At 42.2% G+C, this 15,203-nt stretch overlaps 3 protein-coding genes across 4 annotated transcripts; 1 reads left to right on the plus strand and 2 right to left on the minus strand.

Moving 5' to 3' along the window:
- Positions 1,642-3,456, minus strand: LOC110431183 (putative B3 domain-containing protein Os06g0632500). The gene is made up of 6 exons (XM_021449905.1): positions 3,382-3,456; positions 2,919-3,258; positions 2,781-2,839; positions 2,195-2,522; positions 1,909-2,111; positions 1,642-1,665 (listed from the first exon to the last, which is right to left on the minus strand). The coding sequence occupies exons 1-6, from the start codon at positions 3,454-3,456 to the stop codon at positions 1,642-1,644; spliced, it is 1,029 nt and encodes a 342-aa protein (XP_021305580.1).
- LOC8083482 lies at positions 4,306-8,319 on the minus strand. 2 transcript variants are annotated; one of them, XM_021449970.1, is made up of 4 exons: positions 8,044-8,319; positions 7,431-7,517; positions 6,659-6,991; positions 4,306-6,585 (listed from the first exon to the last, which is right to left on the minus strand). In XM_021449970.1, the coding sequence occupies exons 3-4, from the start codon at positions 6,976-6,978 to the stop codon at positions 4,743-4,745; spliced, it is 2,163 nt and encodes a 720-aa protein (XP_021305645.1). In that variant the 5' UTR covers positions 6,979-6,991; positions 7,431-7,517; positions 8,044-8,319; the 3' UTR covers positions 4,306-4,742. The 2 variants fall into 2 exon arrangements, with proteins under 2 accessions (XP_021305645.1, XP_002438704.1); XM_002438659.2 differs by lacking the exon at positions 7,431-7,517.
- LOC8083483 lies at positions 8,505-13,757 on the plus strand. Its single transcript, XM_002437270.2, has 11 exons — positions 8,505-8,806; positions 9,079-9,269; positions 9,395-9,571; positions 10,376-10,537; positions 10,661-10,926; positions 11,038-11,099; positions 11,210-11,454; positions 11,546-11,719; positions 12,333-12,479; positions 12,569-12,736; positions 13,284-13,757. The coding sequence occupies exons 1-11, from the start codon at positions 8,575-8,577 to the stop codon at positions 13,290-13,292; spliced, it is 1,833 nt and encodes a 610-aa protein (XP_002437315.2). The 5' UTR covers positions 8,505-8,574; the 3' UTR covers positions 13,293-13,757.

Genomic DNA, 15,203 nt, shown 5'->3' on the forward strand with positions numbered 1-15,203 from the left:
TTTGAACCAGCAAAAAAAAAGTTGTGCCAAGTATCGATTCCCTGCACAAAACTAGCTCACAATTACCATGTGCTCTTATCCTCTGAACATCTGGGTCTTATTTTCCATTCTGCTTCTTAAAAAGAAGAATTGGCTGTGGGACATGCAGAATCGTGGCCATTTGCCAGCGGACACTAAGAAAAATTAGATTGCTCAAAAACACTACATTTCTTGTCAAATTTGCTGGCGGACACTACGTCTAATCAAACATTAATACAAAATAGATATAAAATCATATAAGTGCTAGAAAATTATACTATAATTTTTTACACTCTACATGATGAGAACTGTAGTGTAAAAATATTGTTTAGTATTTTTAGTATCTTACTAATATATTAACTAATTAACCATGGTTATCTTTGTCTATTTATGAAGAGGGGCAAAATGGTCATTTCAGTGCAAAACAATATTTTTACACTATAGTTCTCATCATATAGAGTATAAAAAGTTTATAGTATAATTTTCTAGCACTTATATGATTTTATATCTATTTTGTAATAATGTTTGATTAAATGTAGTGTCCACCAGCAAATTTGACAAGAAACGGAGTGTCTTTGAGCAATCTAATTTTTCCTAGTGTCCGTTGGCAAATAGCCACCATTCTGTATGTCCCACAGCCAATTTTGCATGTATATGCAACTGATAAGTGACCAAATTAGCATTAGCAGGTGCAGAATGTGGACATGGAAAGAAATGAGCTTAAAAATCTACCAGTGTGCATCAAGTAATCTGCCAACAAGATAAATAAATAAATAAATAAATAAATAAATAAATAAATAAATAAATAGATAAATAAATAGATAGATAAATAAATAGATAAATAAATAAATAAATAAATAAATAAACAAACAAACAAATATACTGATGCTTCAAACTTTCAGTGGCCCAATATTCCTTAGACTACCATACTGAGTTCTATATTCTCACACTAACAGAGACTAACATCCACATGAAAATAACTAGCCAAGAACTGAACTGTCACAAGTGGAGTTGGCAAGCAAAATATTGAAACTAACTCCTAGCCTCCTACTAGCTGGACATAATTGTGACATGCCAGACAGTTGTTTCGATGACTCTGAAGGTGCAGCAGTCGCCTTCTTTTAGGTTGTTTTCGCTGCAAAACCTTTTCAAGCCTGGTCCACTTAAGTAGCCATAGTTGATGGCGTTTCTGAAGCATACGGACCAAGATCGTGTGTTACCCACCGATGTTTTCAGTGTGATTTCACATGCTTCCAAAAGACCAACCGAAGAGCAAAAGGACCCTTTCAAACTCTGCATTATTACCACAATTTGCATAAATGCTTCAGACAGGGGCATGACAACTTTTGTGAATAACAGAGTTTGCAAGTACAACTAATCGAATATGATGAAGAGGAGTTATGATGTAGAGCATGGACTTTTGGTAGAGTTTTTTGTGTATTGTAAAAACACATCTTCCTAGCTTGAAACAAGTGTAATATGGTAGTGGTTTTGTTACCTTTTCTGAAAACAATTGTATAATTCAAGCGTGTTTTACTGGTTTTCATTTTTAGATTAGAATGAGGTAAATATCTTGTGAATCCAAACTATTAATTCAGGACTAGGTCACTTTAACCATTTATCTCAAGGTATTGCACAAACAGTTTCCTGAATACAGTATCCCACAAATAATCAGATGAACTAGATTATTGAAACTGATGTGGCGTGGGTTTTAAAACAGAATTTGAAATTTGCATGTTTATCTGTCAAAACTGAGAAGATACTCACTAAGAAGACCTGAGTTGCAAAATTTAGCAGAGCAAGTTGCACTGGGTTTAATTTCTCATTTGTTGACAAGTATGTTTATCAGAAAATTAAACTAAATAGAAATAGCAGGAATTTAGTGCTCACAAATAGGCGTTTGAGATCATTGCTAGTAACCCGCTTTGTGAGTGAATGACATGGCACGGCACAGACAAGTTTGTTCTGCGATAGATCCTTCTTCGCAGAAATTGGGGAAAGATTTGTTTTTTCGTGATATACATCCACGCAGGTACTTTCATTCCTGGTCTTCTTTTTCTTCTTGACAGGTGAAACACCAAGCTCTTTATCACCTGCACAATCCATATAAACATTATCATCAAAGTGACAATCCATAACTAAAGCCATTCAGGACTTGTACACTGTGCTGGCTCACCTTGTTGCGGCACGGTGCTTGGACCTGTCACTATCAAGTCATCAGTCATGTCTGCAGCTGCTGCTCCATGCTCCTTCGAGTACCCGTTCTGCAGGAACGCCTCAACTGTGAACACCATGTTGTCTTCATACCGGAACAGAAGGATGTTCCCTTCAGAGAGATCGTGAGCGCTTAGAAACTGCGACCAGCCATCTCCAAGTAGCACCCCCGACTGACCACGGTCTAGTTCAACATGCCAGAACTTGCCAAGAGGGCTGAAAACCATGGCCTTCTGCGTGCTCGACCAGCTTCCAGTCAGGTGTTCTTGCACGAATTTATCAGGAATTCTCTGAAAGAATGTTGCAAACAAAAGAAACAGCGGCCAATGTGGCACAAATAGCTACATTAGAATGGTGAATGTTGTTTGTTATCTTATAATGGCATATGCCCCCATGTATGTGTATCAACATTAGATACAGATGGAAATGCAATGTGCTCTCGATGGCAAATTTTCCAGGTTCCATTAGAACATTAAACTACGCATGTGACAGCATGCTAGTTGGTGTATGTGTTCAGTGAATGGAGAGATGGGTGAGAGTTTGGTCACCATCTTTTCCAGGTCTTCAGTGTGAAGCACTCTCATGAACCGGGGCCTGTTCTTGCCTGCTGTCACACCTGTGCAGCCATGCGAAAGAATCGTTCAAACAAACAGCACCAGTATTTGCCGATTAGTTTGATTATAAACATGTCCGGTGACGTTCACCTGCGTGAGGCGTGCAGAACCGCGCGAGGCAGCCGGCGGCGTCGAACGCCCTAACCGTGGCCACCCCGCGCCGCTCCAGCCTGAACACCACGCTCCACCCGGCGCCGATGCCGTGCGCGGCCGCGAACTCAGCCCAGGCACCGCCGAGCTGCCACGACGACGACGACGACCCCGCGCCACCTCCGCCCGCACGGCGAAGCTCCGCGCGCCAGACCTTACCGAACGGGCTCACCAGCAGCACCACCGCCGCCGCCCTGCTGCCATCCCCCGTGGCCGTGCCCTCCTCGCCGACGAGCTGCGCCGCGAACTGGGCCGGGACGCGCTGCATTGATCAAGCACACAGCAACGACCGACTTAGTAGCGGCAATGTAGCACAGCGCAGCACGATGCGTGTGGAAGAAACGAGGGGTCACCTCGTGGAAGGTGTAGTGTAGCGGCTCATTACCAGGTGATGGAGGGAGGACGGCGACAGCAGCGCCGCCGCGTACTTGCGCCGCGCGCGGTGGACGGAGGGCGACATGCTCGCTCGGACGGCTCGGTGGACCGTGGACGGATACGAGGCGGCGTGAGTGCGCGCAGGCTGCAGGAAGAGAAGGAGACGGGCGGCGACGCTTGGAGTCCCCGAGGCCCAAACAATAGTTTTTTTAAAAAAAAAATCGCAACAGTTCGTTTTTTCTTTTACGGAGGGAGTAATTTATACTTGTCAAATGATCTAAACATTGCACATTTCCTAATATAAATAGTTTTTGAAATAATTTCCAAAAACATTGCAAGTCTCGCCTTCCGTCAATCAAAGAACAAAGGGTAAACAAATAAGAATATGTTTTTGATGGGACTCAAATATGTTAAAAAAACACAAACATTAACTGGCTAAATGCCAATGCGATGCACAATAGCTCTTTTTAGCATGGCAAGCGAAGCGCAGAAAACATGTCAAAACAGCAGAATGTGCGATGCCAAAAGAACAGGGGCCAGTGTTGAGTGCTCTGGCAATTAGGCCTTGTTTACTTTCACCCAAAAGATTTTCCGTCAGATCAAATCTTTAGACACATACATTAAGTATTAAATATAAACAAAAATAAAAACTAATTGCACAGTTTGGTCGAAATTTACGAGACGAATCTTTTGAGTCTAGTTAGTCCATGATTGGACAATAATTACCACAAACAAACGAAAGTGTTACAATGTCACAGAATTTTTTTTCCTTCACCAACTAAACACGGCCTTAGAAACTAATCCTGAAAGAACCAGTGGAATGTGAGGACGTCAATGAACAGCAAACAAAATAATGTAGGGCTTCAAGGAATGATAGTCTTGCTCAGATGGTGAGGAAGCCACACAGCAGCCACAACGGAAAACAAAGTGAGCATATTGGATCGCAACGAGTATAAGACACAGACCCTCCAAGGCTTTCCCAAGTGTTAGCTACAGTGTTTTACTCACAGACTAATACAGTAAGTCTAAGCAACGGTGAAAATACAGATCAATTCAGAGCTAAGATCAACCCTAGCATGTATCATAGACTATCCAACGAAACATCAGAACTAGCATTTTTGAGAACAATAGCATGAACAACTCTCCACCTTAATGTACATTGCAGAACTGATCCGATGATTAAATACTATGTGCTGATAGGAACTTTGCAGGTTGCCTTGTTGTGGCCATAACCCTTGCAACTGCTGCAGAGATCAACCCTAGCATGTATCACAGACTATCAAAAGAAACATCAGCACTAACATTGCAGAGACTAACACGAACAACTCTCCACCCTAATGTACATTGCACAACTGATTCAATGAGTAAATACTATGTGCTGACAGGAACTTTGCAGGTTGCCTTGTTGTGGCCATAACCCTTGCACCTGCTGCAGCGCACTGCCCTCTTGATTGCAATGCGAGGATCAGCAGGCTTCTCTTTTGGCCGGCCAACCCGACGGCGGGTTCGCAGTGGGCATGGGTATGTTGCTGGGCTCTGAGCTGGGTCGATTAATGTAGGTGGCACAACTACATCAGGTATGGGATTTATTGACAAGGAGTAGGTCAAGCGGTAGCATGCTGTTGTGAAGTACTTCACACAGTAGTCATATGCATATTGCCCGGTGCGGTCCAGTACAGCAATCGCATGCATGCATGGCAGTCCAGAAATATGCCACCTTTGGCAGGTGCATTCCCATGTGTCAAGGTTGACAACATTAACTGAGTCATCACAGACCTTAAACATGTTGCCATTTTCATCGTTTTCTGCTGGAAGGACATTGAGGGTGTGGGCTTTGTTCACCTCTTCCTGAAGTTTCTGATTGGCTGCCGGTGTTAATACCTCAGTCCATGCATTGGAAGACTCCCTGCGTGTGTACATCATCTCCATCAGCTTGCACCTTATCGTGTCAACCAATTGCACAACTGAAAGCTCATATCTTGTGGGAATCCACTCAGACACAGTGCCAAAAACATTACAAGAATACTGTCCATGACGTGATCCCTTAAAAAAAGCATCTGACCACTGGTCAGGTTTGATCTCCAAGAGCCAATCAGCAAGCTTGTCAGATTCACTTTTGATGAGCTCAATATACTGATTGAACTCATCAGCTGTGCATGAATATATGGCCTTCTTAAGATGCTCAACCATGGAATCTTTTAGTTCCTCAGTCAATGCATCATCCAGTTGCGTCTTAAATTCTTCAATAAGAGACTCCACACAGTAGCCATGATGACTCTCTTGGAAAACCGAAGATACTACATCCCAAAGTCCATGTTCTCCATTCGATATGAATGTGATGGTTCGAGATGTCCCAAGTGAAGATTTTAGTTGCTCGAGAAACCAATTCCAATTTTCACGTGACTCATCATCCACAACACCAAAAGCAACTGGGAACACATCACCTTCACCATCAACTGAAGCAGCAGCCAGTAGCTTCCAATGCTTATTCGGCTTTGCAGTTATCGCTTCAAGAAAAAGGAGTGGCCTGCACCCGTGCTCAAAACCATGGAGCGATGCATGGAATGCAACAAAGAAACGAAACTTTGAATCTTCCAAGGCCACTACAGTTGCCACACTTCCAGGGTTTGTCTCTACAATCCTTTCACAAAACCAAGGCAGCTGACTGCATGCCTCTTCATGTGTACTATAGAGTTCCTTCTGAGCAATTGATCTTCCACGCCAAGCCTGTGAATAGTTCAGGCATAGTCCATACTCTCGTTGAAGATCATTTGCAATATCTCTTGGCCTGTAGTTTGGACTATCACGCAACTTTTCTTTTATGACACTAGCAACCCATCGTTGAGAAGCCAACCGATTACTTTTGACTGTTTCTGATTCACAGGTGTGACTTTCAGATATTTTCTTGATCATAAATTCTTTCTTTGCAGGGGACTTAGAAGCATGTATTCGCCATGGGCAACCTTCACCAGTACACTCAGCAGTCACACGAGATGAATCGTTCTTGATAAATCTATAATGGAATCTATGTGCAATGGCATACTTATGTAAGGCATCACGGAAATCCTTAGGGCCTTCAAACACTTGGCCAACTCCAGTTATCACATTCTTCCAACTTGCACAAACCTTTTGTCTCTTAGACCCATCCTGAGTTGTTGGGGAAATGGCAAAGGCATCTGTGGGAGTGGCTGAGACAGCAACAATGCTCTTTGACCTGAAAAAGTTGCCTCATGTCATTCTGCAATTTACTAATGCAACCACAAGATATTAGGACACTAGACAAGTACCTGTTGTCAGCTTTCTTCATGACATAAATGTATGTTGAATCTGACTCCGCATGGAATTCAACCATGCGTCGTAGGTCCTTGTCATTGGAAATAGAGATCAAAGTTTTATCATTCTTTGGAAGGAAATACTTGAATGCGAACTGGTCGAGCTTCAGATTGTTAAGTGTCGACGATATCTCTTGCTTAAATGCGCTAAAAGTCCAGTCACTTTGGACATGCATAGCATGTGCCTCTCCACCAGAATATGACATGTGTCCATCTTCATCGGTGGTGAATTCTCCACCTATTTGAAGAACAGCTAGTATTTGTCCCCTCGCCATAAGTATCTCCTTCCTACAAAGGGACAACACATTCAAGAATTAGGCTACTAATAACTGATTTCTTTTAGACACTGCACGTGCGTCTATTAAACAATTCTAAAGAGGCAACAAAAATCTCCAATGTTTAATAACAACCCAAACATCAGGAGTTCAGCTCCGCAAATAGTTGTAGAAAAATAGGATTTAATGCGCAAACAGAAGGTACTGCTTCTATGGAAATGACTAGGGCATGATTGGTTTCCCGCACGTGGTCCGACCAGGCTGGTTGGACGCAGCATGCAGGAGGTAGATATTTGGTTGGCCAGACATCCACGTGGGTCAAGATTTGTGGGTCCAAATCAGCCCGAGAAATGAAATCGGATTCAGTTTCTGGCAAGCCCAGCTCACGCAGTGCACGTCACACGTCCACTGCTCTCTTGGCACATGCACGAGGCAAGTAGGGAGAGACCAACCAGTCAAGTTCTGCGATGAGATGGTACGGATGGTAACGTAAGCCAAACAAGGTGCTCCCACATGCAGGGACTCGCGAGCCATGTTACCTAGAAACCAGAACCAATCATGCCCTAGTGAGCGGAATACATGGCAAAACTAGTAATAGGTTGCCTCTTTTTTCCACAATCAAAACTTGAAATTAACTGGTGCGGGAACAATAGCATTATTTTGATTCAATGTGCATTTTAAACATATATATCTTCCAGGATGAAATACTAAAAGCTCATACAACGTGCATGTGAAGAAGTGAACTTGCAGCTCCTTTGCTCAGTCACACAGAGGAGGGGAGGCGTTCAGTGTACCATGATACATACAACGCCCATGTGAAGTGAACTTACTGCTCCTTTTCTGAATCACAGAGAGGAGGCGTTCAGTGTACCATGATACATTACTTTGAGAAAAGCAAGCAGCAGATAAGCGAGCACAGAAAAACCTAATCCTTCGTTCTGGTTTTCGGTAGAGTACGGATCCGTGTGCCCGACTCGGGTTAATCAAGCCGAATTCAATGAGAGAGAAGTCAAGAACCCAGCCCCAGGAAGCACTGGGCTCCCACAGAGCAGGCGCTTCGATTACCTGAGCCGCGGCCGGATCTGCGGGTCGAGGGCGCCGTGATCCTACCCGCCGGTGTCGGCGGCGCGAGGGCAGGACTCCCGGCAGCGGAAGCGGAGGAGCTCAACGACGACGAGACGCGCGCGAGCGGTGGGTGGGGGGCGTGGCCGGCGACGGGGCTCCCGGTTCCGGCCGCGCCCTGGTCTTGCTCGGGGATAAGGCGGTCGCCTGCCCGCCCGAGTGCGGCTTCCGGATCTAGGGTTCGCGTGCTGGGACCCGCACGCCAGACGCAGTCCGCACCGCACTCCCGCAGTGGTGCACGCAACGTAAATTCCAAATAATTTGTGCTTTAACAGGGCCGGTCGGTTTCGGCCCATCGCATGTGATGGGTCGGGCTCCGTGCTGACGCAGTTCGGCCTATTGCGGCCTGGCGTGGTGACGGCCGAGTCCAACATTTCCTCACCTCTCCGTTACCCATCCCGCCATCCGGATTTCGCCATCCGCGGTTAGGAACCCTACATCGGATCGGAGTTGTTGTAGTCGGAGAGCGAGAGGATGGAGGGAGGCGGCGCAACTTCGGGCCGGATTGCGATCATGAACGGCCGGAGCACCCCCTCAGCGGGGCGCTGCGACGGCCCCGGGCTCGTGGAGAAGAAGATGGAGCGCAAGCGCATGCTAGATATCAGGGACAGGGAGTGTGTTGAGAGTCAAATCGAAACGATGGAGATGAAAGAGGAGGAGGATGGTATAAAGAGGATGCCGCCGTCAGCCGTTGTCAAGTACCATGGTAGGATTTGATTCAGAGATTAAGAACCCGATCGATGTATTCCCTCCCCACCCCTTTGTTCGTTATTACTGAAATCTTATTTTGTTCTACGCGATGATGTGCTATTTTTTTCCCTCATGCTACCGCCTTTCTGTTTAATTAATTACATGCCGCCTATTCCAGTAACCCTGGCTACTTCCTCGTCATTTTTGTCTATGTATCTGTTCTACAAACATATTTTTCTCATGATTTCTTCTCTCGTCATAAATGGTAATTTCTACTTGTTTCGAAAGATCTCTTGGAAAAAACATGGGGATGGGACAGGCTGCTACCATGGGAGGGCATGTCGTGGTCTGACTATAGCAAGTATCTTGAAGAGTATTACCGTCGCAATGCTGAAGAGTATTACCATCGCAATGGTGGTCAGCTCGTTCCTGGTGCTGCAGCTGCTACGGGTAGCAGAATAGCCGCTCTTGCTGATATTGTAAGTAACCCCCTGCCCCTTATTAAACCACCCAATCATATCCTGCTTCTACTTTTCTGTTCACACATCTTGTTTGACAACTTAAACTGCAATGATCGATGCTGCAACTGTCTGGTTTCAAGCAGTGTCTCAAGAAGGAGGAGCAACTCGCGTCTGAGTGGAAAATCCGGATGAAATCTAAAGTGGATATGATGTTACCGAGCAAAACGATCATTCTGAGTTGCCTGATCCATGAGCGTGCACATTCAGTCACCTTCAAAGCTGGGGGCAATTTTTCTGATGTTTTCTCTGCCGCTTTGTTGGTACGCTCCTCACCTGCCCTAACAAAGCGAACAAATCGTTTTCTTGAATTTGACTGATAAGTGACGCATTATCCTCTCTCTGCATCATATTTACATTTACCTAATGTTTCCTGCAATGAGCTGGATTGGGAAGGGGGAAAAACCTATTTGGAGTTTCTTTTCTTTTCTTTTTTTTTTTGAAAAAGAGAACCCTTCGGGCTGAAACTATATTGAACCTTTCCTAGAAAATTAGTTCCAATTATTGTCAGAGCATAGTCGGTCTAGTGGCCACAGTGGTCTCATCTCAATCTTGAAAACACTACTATGTTTTAATAATTTGAGCAGTTGTACAAACTATGATCTGCATATTGTAATCACCAACAAACCTCAATACGAAGTGCAAATTAATGACATGTTTTAATGTTTGCAGTTTTGACTGCACTTCTTTTATTGAAGTTAAATCCGGAGCTTGGATTTACCTAACATTTGGTTTTATTTAAACATCGCTAAAGTATCTGTGTACTGTGTAGGTTTAGCTGCAAGTTAGTAACTGTGTAGGAGTAGCCTTGGTCTTCAATGTTTATTGGTATTATCCATGTCAGTAGCTTGACTGGCACAAATTCAACTTTCTACATACACCTTCAGTAGAATAGTTGGAATCTTTTGGTAGCATATAAAAAAAATAGGGTCAGGCTAGGAGGACCTTGGGGCCTTTATATAAAACGAAGTTGGCACCCAAATTCAACTAGACGAGTTGGATGGTATAAGGATAATCTTGTTTGACTTCTTACCGTATCTGTACTAATGCAAAGAATGGGTTTCTAGTGTATTTCCAAGGAGGCTGACCTGACGCGTGAGTTGCTGAGGCGTGGTGCTAGTCCCAGTGATGACTACTTAATCTACCAGAGCAGCGAGATACGCATGTGTTCGTTGAGCCTTATGAACTGCACTTCATGCCTTTCTGTCGCTGCCTCCGCTGCCATGTTGGTATGTGCTTGCCTTGCCTGCAAAAATTCGCTTAATATCAGTAATTCATCTATTTGTTTCTTTTGTGTTTTACCACTAACTTATGGGCATTAACTGCAATGTGATGGGTGGCTTCGATTTAAGGGTGCCGCAAAGGAGGCTGAAAGAATGCTTCAGTGGATGAGTGAAAATAACATGCTTCTTGACATCGAGGACGATGACATACCTTTGGACCTTAACCACACGCGCCTAATACGGATCCGAACCTTGTATGCTATGATTGACATAATGTTAAAGTCTTCTTTTGCTGCTTCTGGGAACAAGATTGATAAGGAAGAATCTGCTAGTATTAATGGCCATGGCGGTGATGGGAATGGCATTGCTGCTGCTGAAGCAGCAAATATCACAGGGTATGGATGTTTCATATGCTTTTTTCTTTCATGATGCAGCTACATATGGTCTAAGAGGATTAGTTTGTTACTTGATGATACACATTGTGATACTATATTGTTACTGTACAGGGGTGGCATTCCAGACGTATTAAATCCTCAAGTTCAGAAAAAGATGAAAGATTCTAAAAAGAGTAAGACACAGTGAATTTAATCACAACAATTCTGATTACTACGAGTATTTCATATTTCTCATGCAATATGCTTCGTATGTAATTTTATTTTGGGCATTATTTACTTTCAGAAAAAGAAGATTTTGCGGAGAAACTATGGGGGTGGGAAAGGCTGGTTCCATTCTCCGGTTCCACTGAGTGGTCTGACTATTGCAACTACCTTGAGGAGTATTACCGCCGCAATGCTTTGAAGTTTGTTGCAGAAGCTGCTCCCAGCCAGAATCCTGATTGGCTTTTGGATCCTGCTGCCAGCCAGAATCCTGATTGGCTGTTGGGTCCTGCTGCCCGATATGTTATTGCTGATGTTGTCAAATCTGTAAGTAATTTTCCTGCTTCATTGCTAAACAATCGATTTTCTAACTGAAACTGTATACACGAAATGATTGCAAAATGCAATTTTCAATTAGTGTCTCGAGATGGAGGAGGAACTTATGTCCGAGTGGAAGACTCATGTGAAACATTGGCCGGACAAGCTCTTACCAGTCAACAATTTCATTCAAAGTAGCATTATCAAGGACTGTGCACTCTCACTCTGCAGTACAGGGGACAAATTTTCTGTTCCTTCCATCATTGCTTTTGTGGTATGTGCCTCGCTTTGATCAAACAAAACTATAATACTATTTCCTTGGCAGTGTTTGAATTCGGCCGCTGCAAAAAGTGGTGTGAATTGTGATAATCAGTGACCACTATATGACCTGCAAAGGAATTAATTGCAATTTTTAAGGTTTATAGTCTGGCTTCATGTTTTTTTTAATTTATAAATTTTATCATAGGTGAAATCCTTGCCTAACTCACACATTTGATGGCTTATTAACATGGATTCTTTTAGCAAGTTGACAAGCAGCCTATCTAGCAATGGACAGTCAACCTGCATTCTTTAATCTTGATTGCATGTCAAAAAAAAAAAACCCTTTAAGGCTTGAATTGTGAGTTTTTTTTGTTGCTATTCTAATCAAGTTTGGCAAACATAATATTAACTAGTGCACTTTAGAAGTGATTGCACAATATTAAGTGTGGCCTCATGAACCCTAGTCACACATGCTTACTGTTTCACGTGTTTTCCGTGTGGATAGCTTGGACTTCCTATCCAACTTAGCACATACACCTTCAGTAAAGAAGCAGTGATTCTTTGGGTACCTTATAGAGTATTGAGTTTTTATGATCTTTTGACTAATGCTATACATTGGTTTCAAGTGTATCACAAAGGAGGCTGACCTGATGCGTGAGCTGCTGAAGCGTGGCGCTAAGCCTACTGATGACATGATCCAGCAGAGCAGTGTGATTCGTATGTGCGCCTTAGGCCTTGTGAACCTCAAAACTGCTTCTGCTGCTGCAATGCTGGTATGTGTCTGCCTGCATCATGCCTATTGCTAAAATTTGCTGAATCTTAACAAGTGCACCAATTTCTTTCTGTATGGTTTCAATTCAAGGGTATTGCAAAGGAGGCCAAAATGATGTGTGATTGGATGAAGAGAGAGAACAGGCTTGTTGCGTTCAGCATGTCTGCTCCTAGTGACCTTGAGGTCCGCTTGATCCGGATCAGGACTTTGGATTTTATGATCAGCATATTGCAAGATTCTTCATTTCCTTCCTCCAAGGTTTGTGGAAAGGGTGATAAAATTCTGTTGATGTATAATTTATTTTGGCTGCTGCATTTTGTACTAGTCATTTGGAATTAAGGTGATGTTGTCATGAAATGCTACTTAGCATCAGGATTAACCAGCTGCCACCCCTTTATTTGAAAGAAATATATGTTTAGTGTCTTTTCCTCGTCTCGATAGATGCACATAATTGCCTGCCTTTCTGATTAAACAAAACAACCACCCCAACATAGCGTCGTGCTCAATGTTTTCTGTTTTTGTCGTCTTGATTTCATTCATTGCCATCTCATTATTAGTCTGGTATGTAAGAGCAAAAACAGAAAACATTTATCAAGTTCTTATTGACCTGACTTTGATCAAGTCAAGATGTCGACAGGGTAATGGCAAAATGGATGGATATCATATATTTATTTTATTTTTCTTACCTGGCCCTATAATCTTGTTTCTTAGTTGATTAGTAAAACAACAATGTTACTCAAGATAAAAGCATTTATCTGTTTTAGGAAAGCTTGCCTAATCGATCATGCTATTCTTTCTACTGTAGATGCTTTGATGATGCAATGGCACATGTCTAGAAGAAAGGAAATGAGGACTGGGATCCCTGGATTTGAAGCTTCCTTTACCTTTAATACACTAGCCTAACTATATGTCGTGCATAGTACACAAGCTTTTCTTAGCCTTTTAGAGAGACTGCCGCTAAGAGGCTTAGCACGCTATTTAAAACACTGATCTGGAGAGACCGAGGGAGAGAGAGGACGAGCCTTTTTTTGGCGACAAGAAGAGACCGATGGGAGAGACGGAGAGAGAGAGAGGGACGGAAGAATCTGGAAGGAGAAGCTAGAGTTGTATTATATATTTATTGAGTTTTGTTGTGGTACACTCAAATAACTGTGTGCCGTTCATTTGATTAGATCGGAGGGCTAGAATTATCTATTACTTCTGCGTTGTACTGTGTAATCTCAAAAAAAAAAGATGAAATAAGTAAAGTTTTAGATATAGAGATCTTTTTTAGATCTAATTGATGCATGCATAATCTATTAGATATATGATGATTTTTTTCTTGCAACTTTAGATATAACATAATTTAATTAGAATAAACTAATTATTTTTTGATGCACTTGCTACATATAGGAAGCAACATAACGTGTGTGTGTCTATATATATATATATAACTTACATCATGTATATAAAACCTACGTATATGAAACTTTTTATGCCTGTTATGAAACTTTATGGTATAGCTACCTGTATTATTAGGAGATCCTCTCAATTATGTATATAATATGATCAATTTTTAATTTTAACATCAAATATTATCAAGCTTTATGATGATGAACCCACTAATAATTTAATTCTATACCCTATTTTTATTGGTGTATAATTTTAATCTTATAATGTGATAGGTTTATACGTATCATGAATTAGCGTGATAGTTGTCATTTTAGTTTAGCCATGGGAAAAAAAGGAAGGACATGACCATAATCACACAAAAGAAAGGGTGCAGCTCCATGCGCAGCAAAGAATAAGGGGTTGCATGCCCACCCATGCATTGCATGATTAGATGGATTTGTGAATATTTTTTTAAAATTAATTGATTGATTTAACAAATTTTAAAAATTTTAAAAAACAATGGTTCAGATTTATTTAAGAAACTACCTTCTAGGAAGTAAAAAGTGTACCGTAGCATTGCCCATATTTATTTGGTTGTATTCGGACGAGAAGCCACGAAGCTAAAGAAAAACAGATGAGAAGCCAAATAAAGCACGAGAAGCTGATTCCGATCAAATTCTCTTCGTATATTGTGGACCGTTGATCGACAGATTGGATGGCTGTATGAGTTTCGGCCGACGTGGCCCAATTAGCTGCGTAGGAGCCCATCCCCAATTGTATAAGAGAATACAAATCCAAGAAGTCTGGTAGTACACTGTGATGCATTTGAGTTGAAACGTATTTAGCGTATGTATTACCTCAGGTAATGCCACACCCAAGTAGGACACCAAGAATAATAATAGTTGTCCTTTTAAAATGTCCCTAAAATAAAACCCTTAACTGTCCGAAATCTTGTAGATATAGATATGCAGGAACTTGACGCAATGTTAAACTAAAATATTTGCCAAAGAAATATCAGAGCTAGGCTTCACATGATTTCCAATCGAAAATTGAGAAATAAATGTCATTTTGACGCCAGTATAGATAACTTGATACCTGAGGACACTGAGAGTTTTCTTTTTTTCGAGATGCTTGTGAGGACATGAGAGTTTTCTTTTTTCGATATGCTTGTGAGGAAACGAGACTGAGAATTTGGGGAGCTTCTGGCATTGCATTCAGAAAAAAAAAGGGCCGAGTATATACAACATGATAAAAGCGTGCATGCATCGTCAACAAAGAGAATGTCAAACTCGTGTCTCCCATTTATTACTCGCGTTATCCATCCTTAGGCCTTGACCGTGTTTAGTTCTGAAAA

This window comes from Sorghum bicolor, chromosome 10 (assembly GCF_000003195.3).
Source record: "Sorghum bicolor cultivar BTx623 chromosome 10, Sorghum_bicolor_NCBIv3, whole genome shotgun sequence".
NCBI lineage: Eukaryota > Viridiplantae > Streptophyta > Magnoliopsida > Poales > Poaceae > Sorghum > Sorghum bicolor.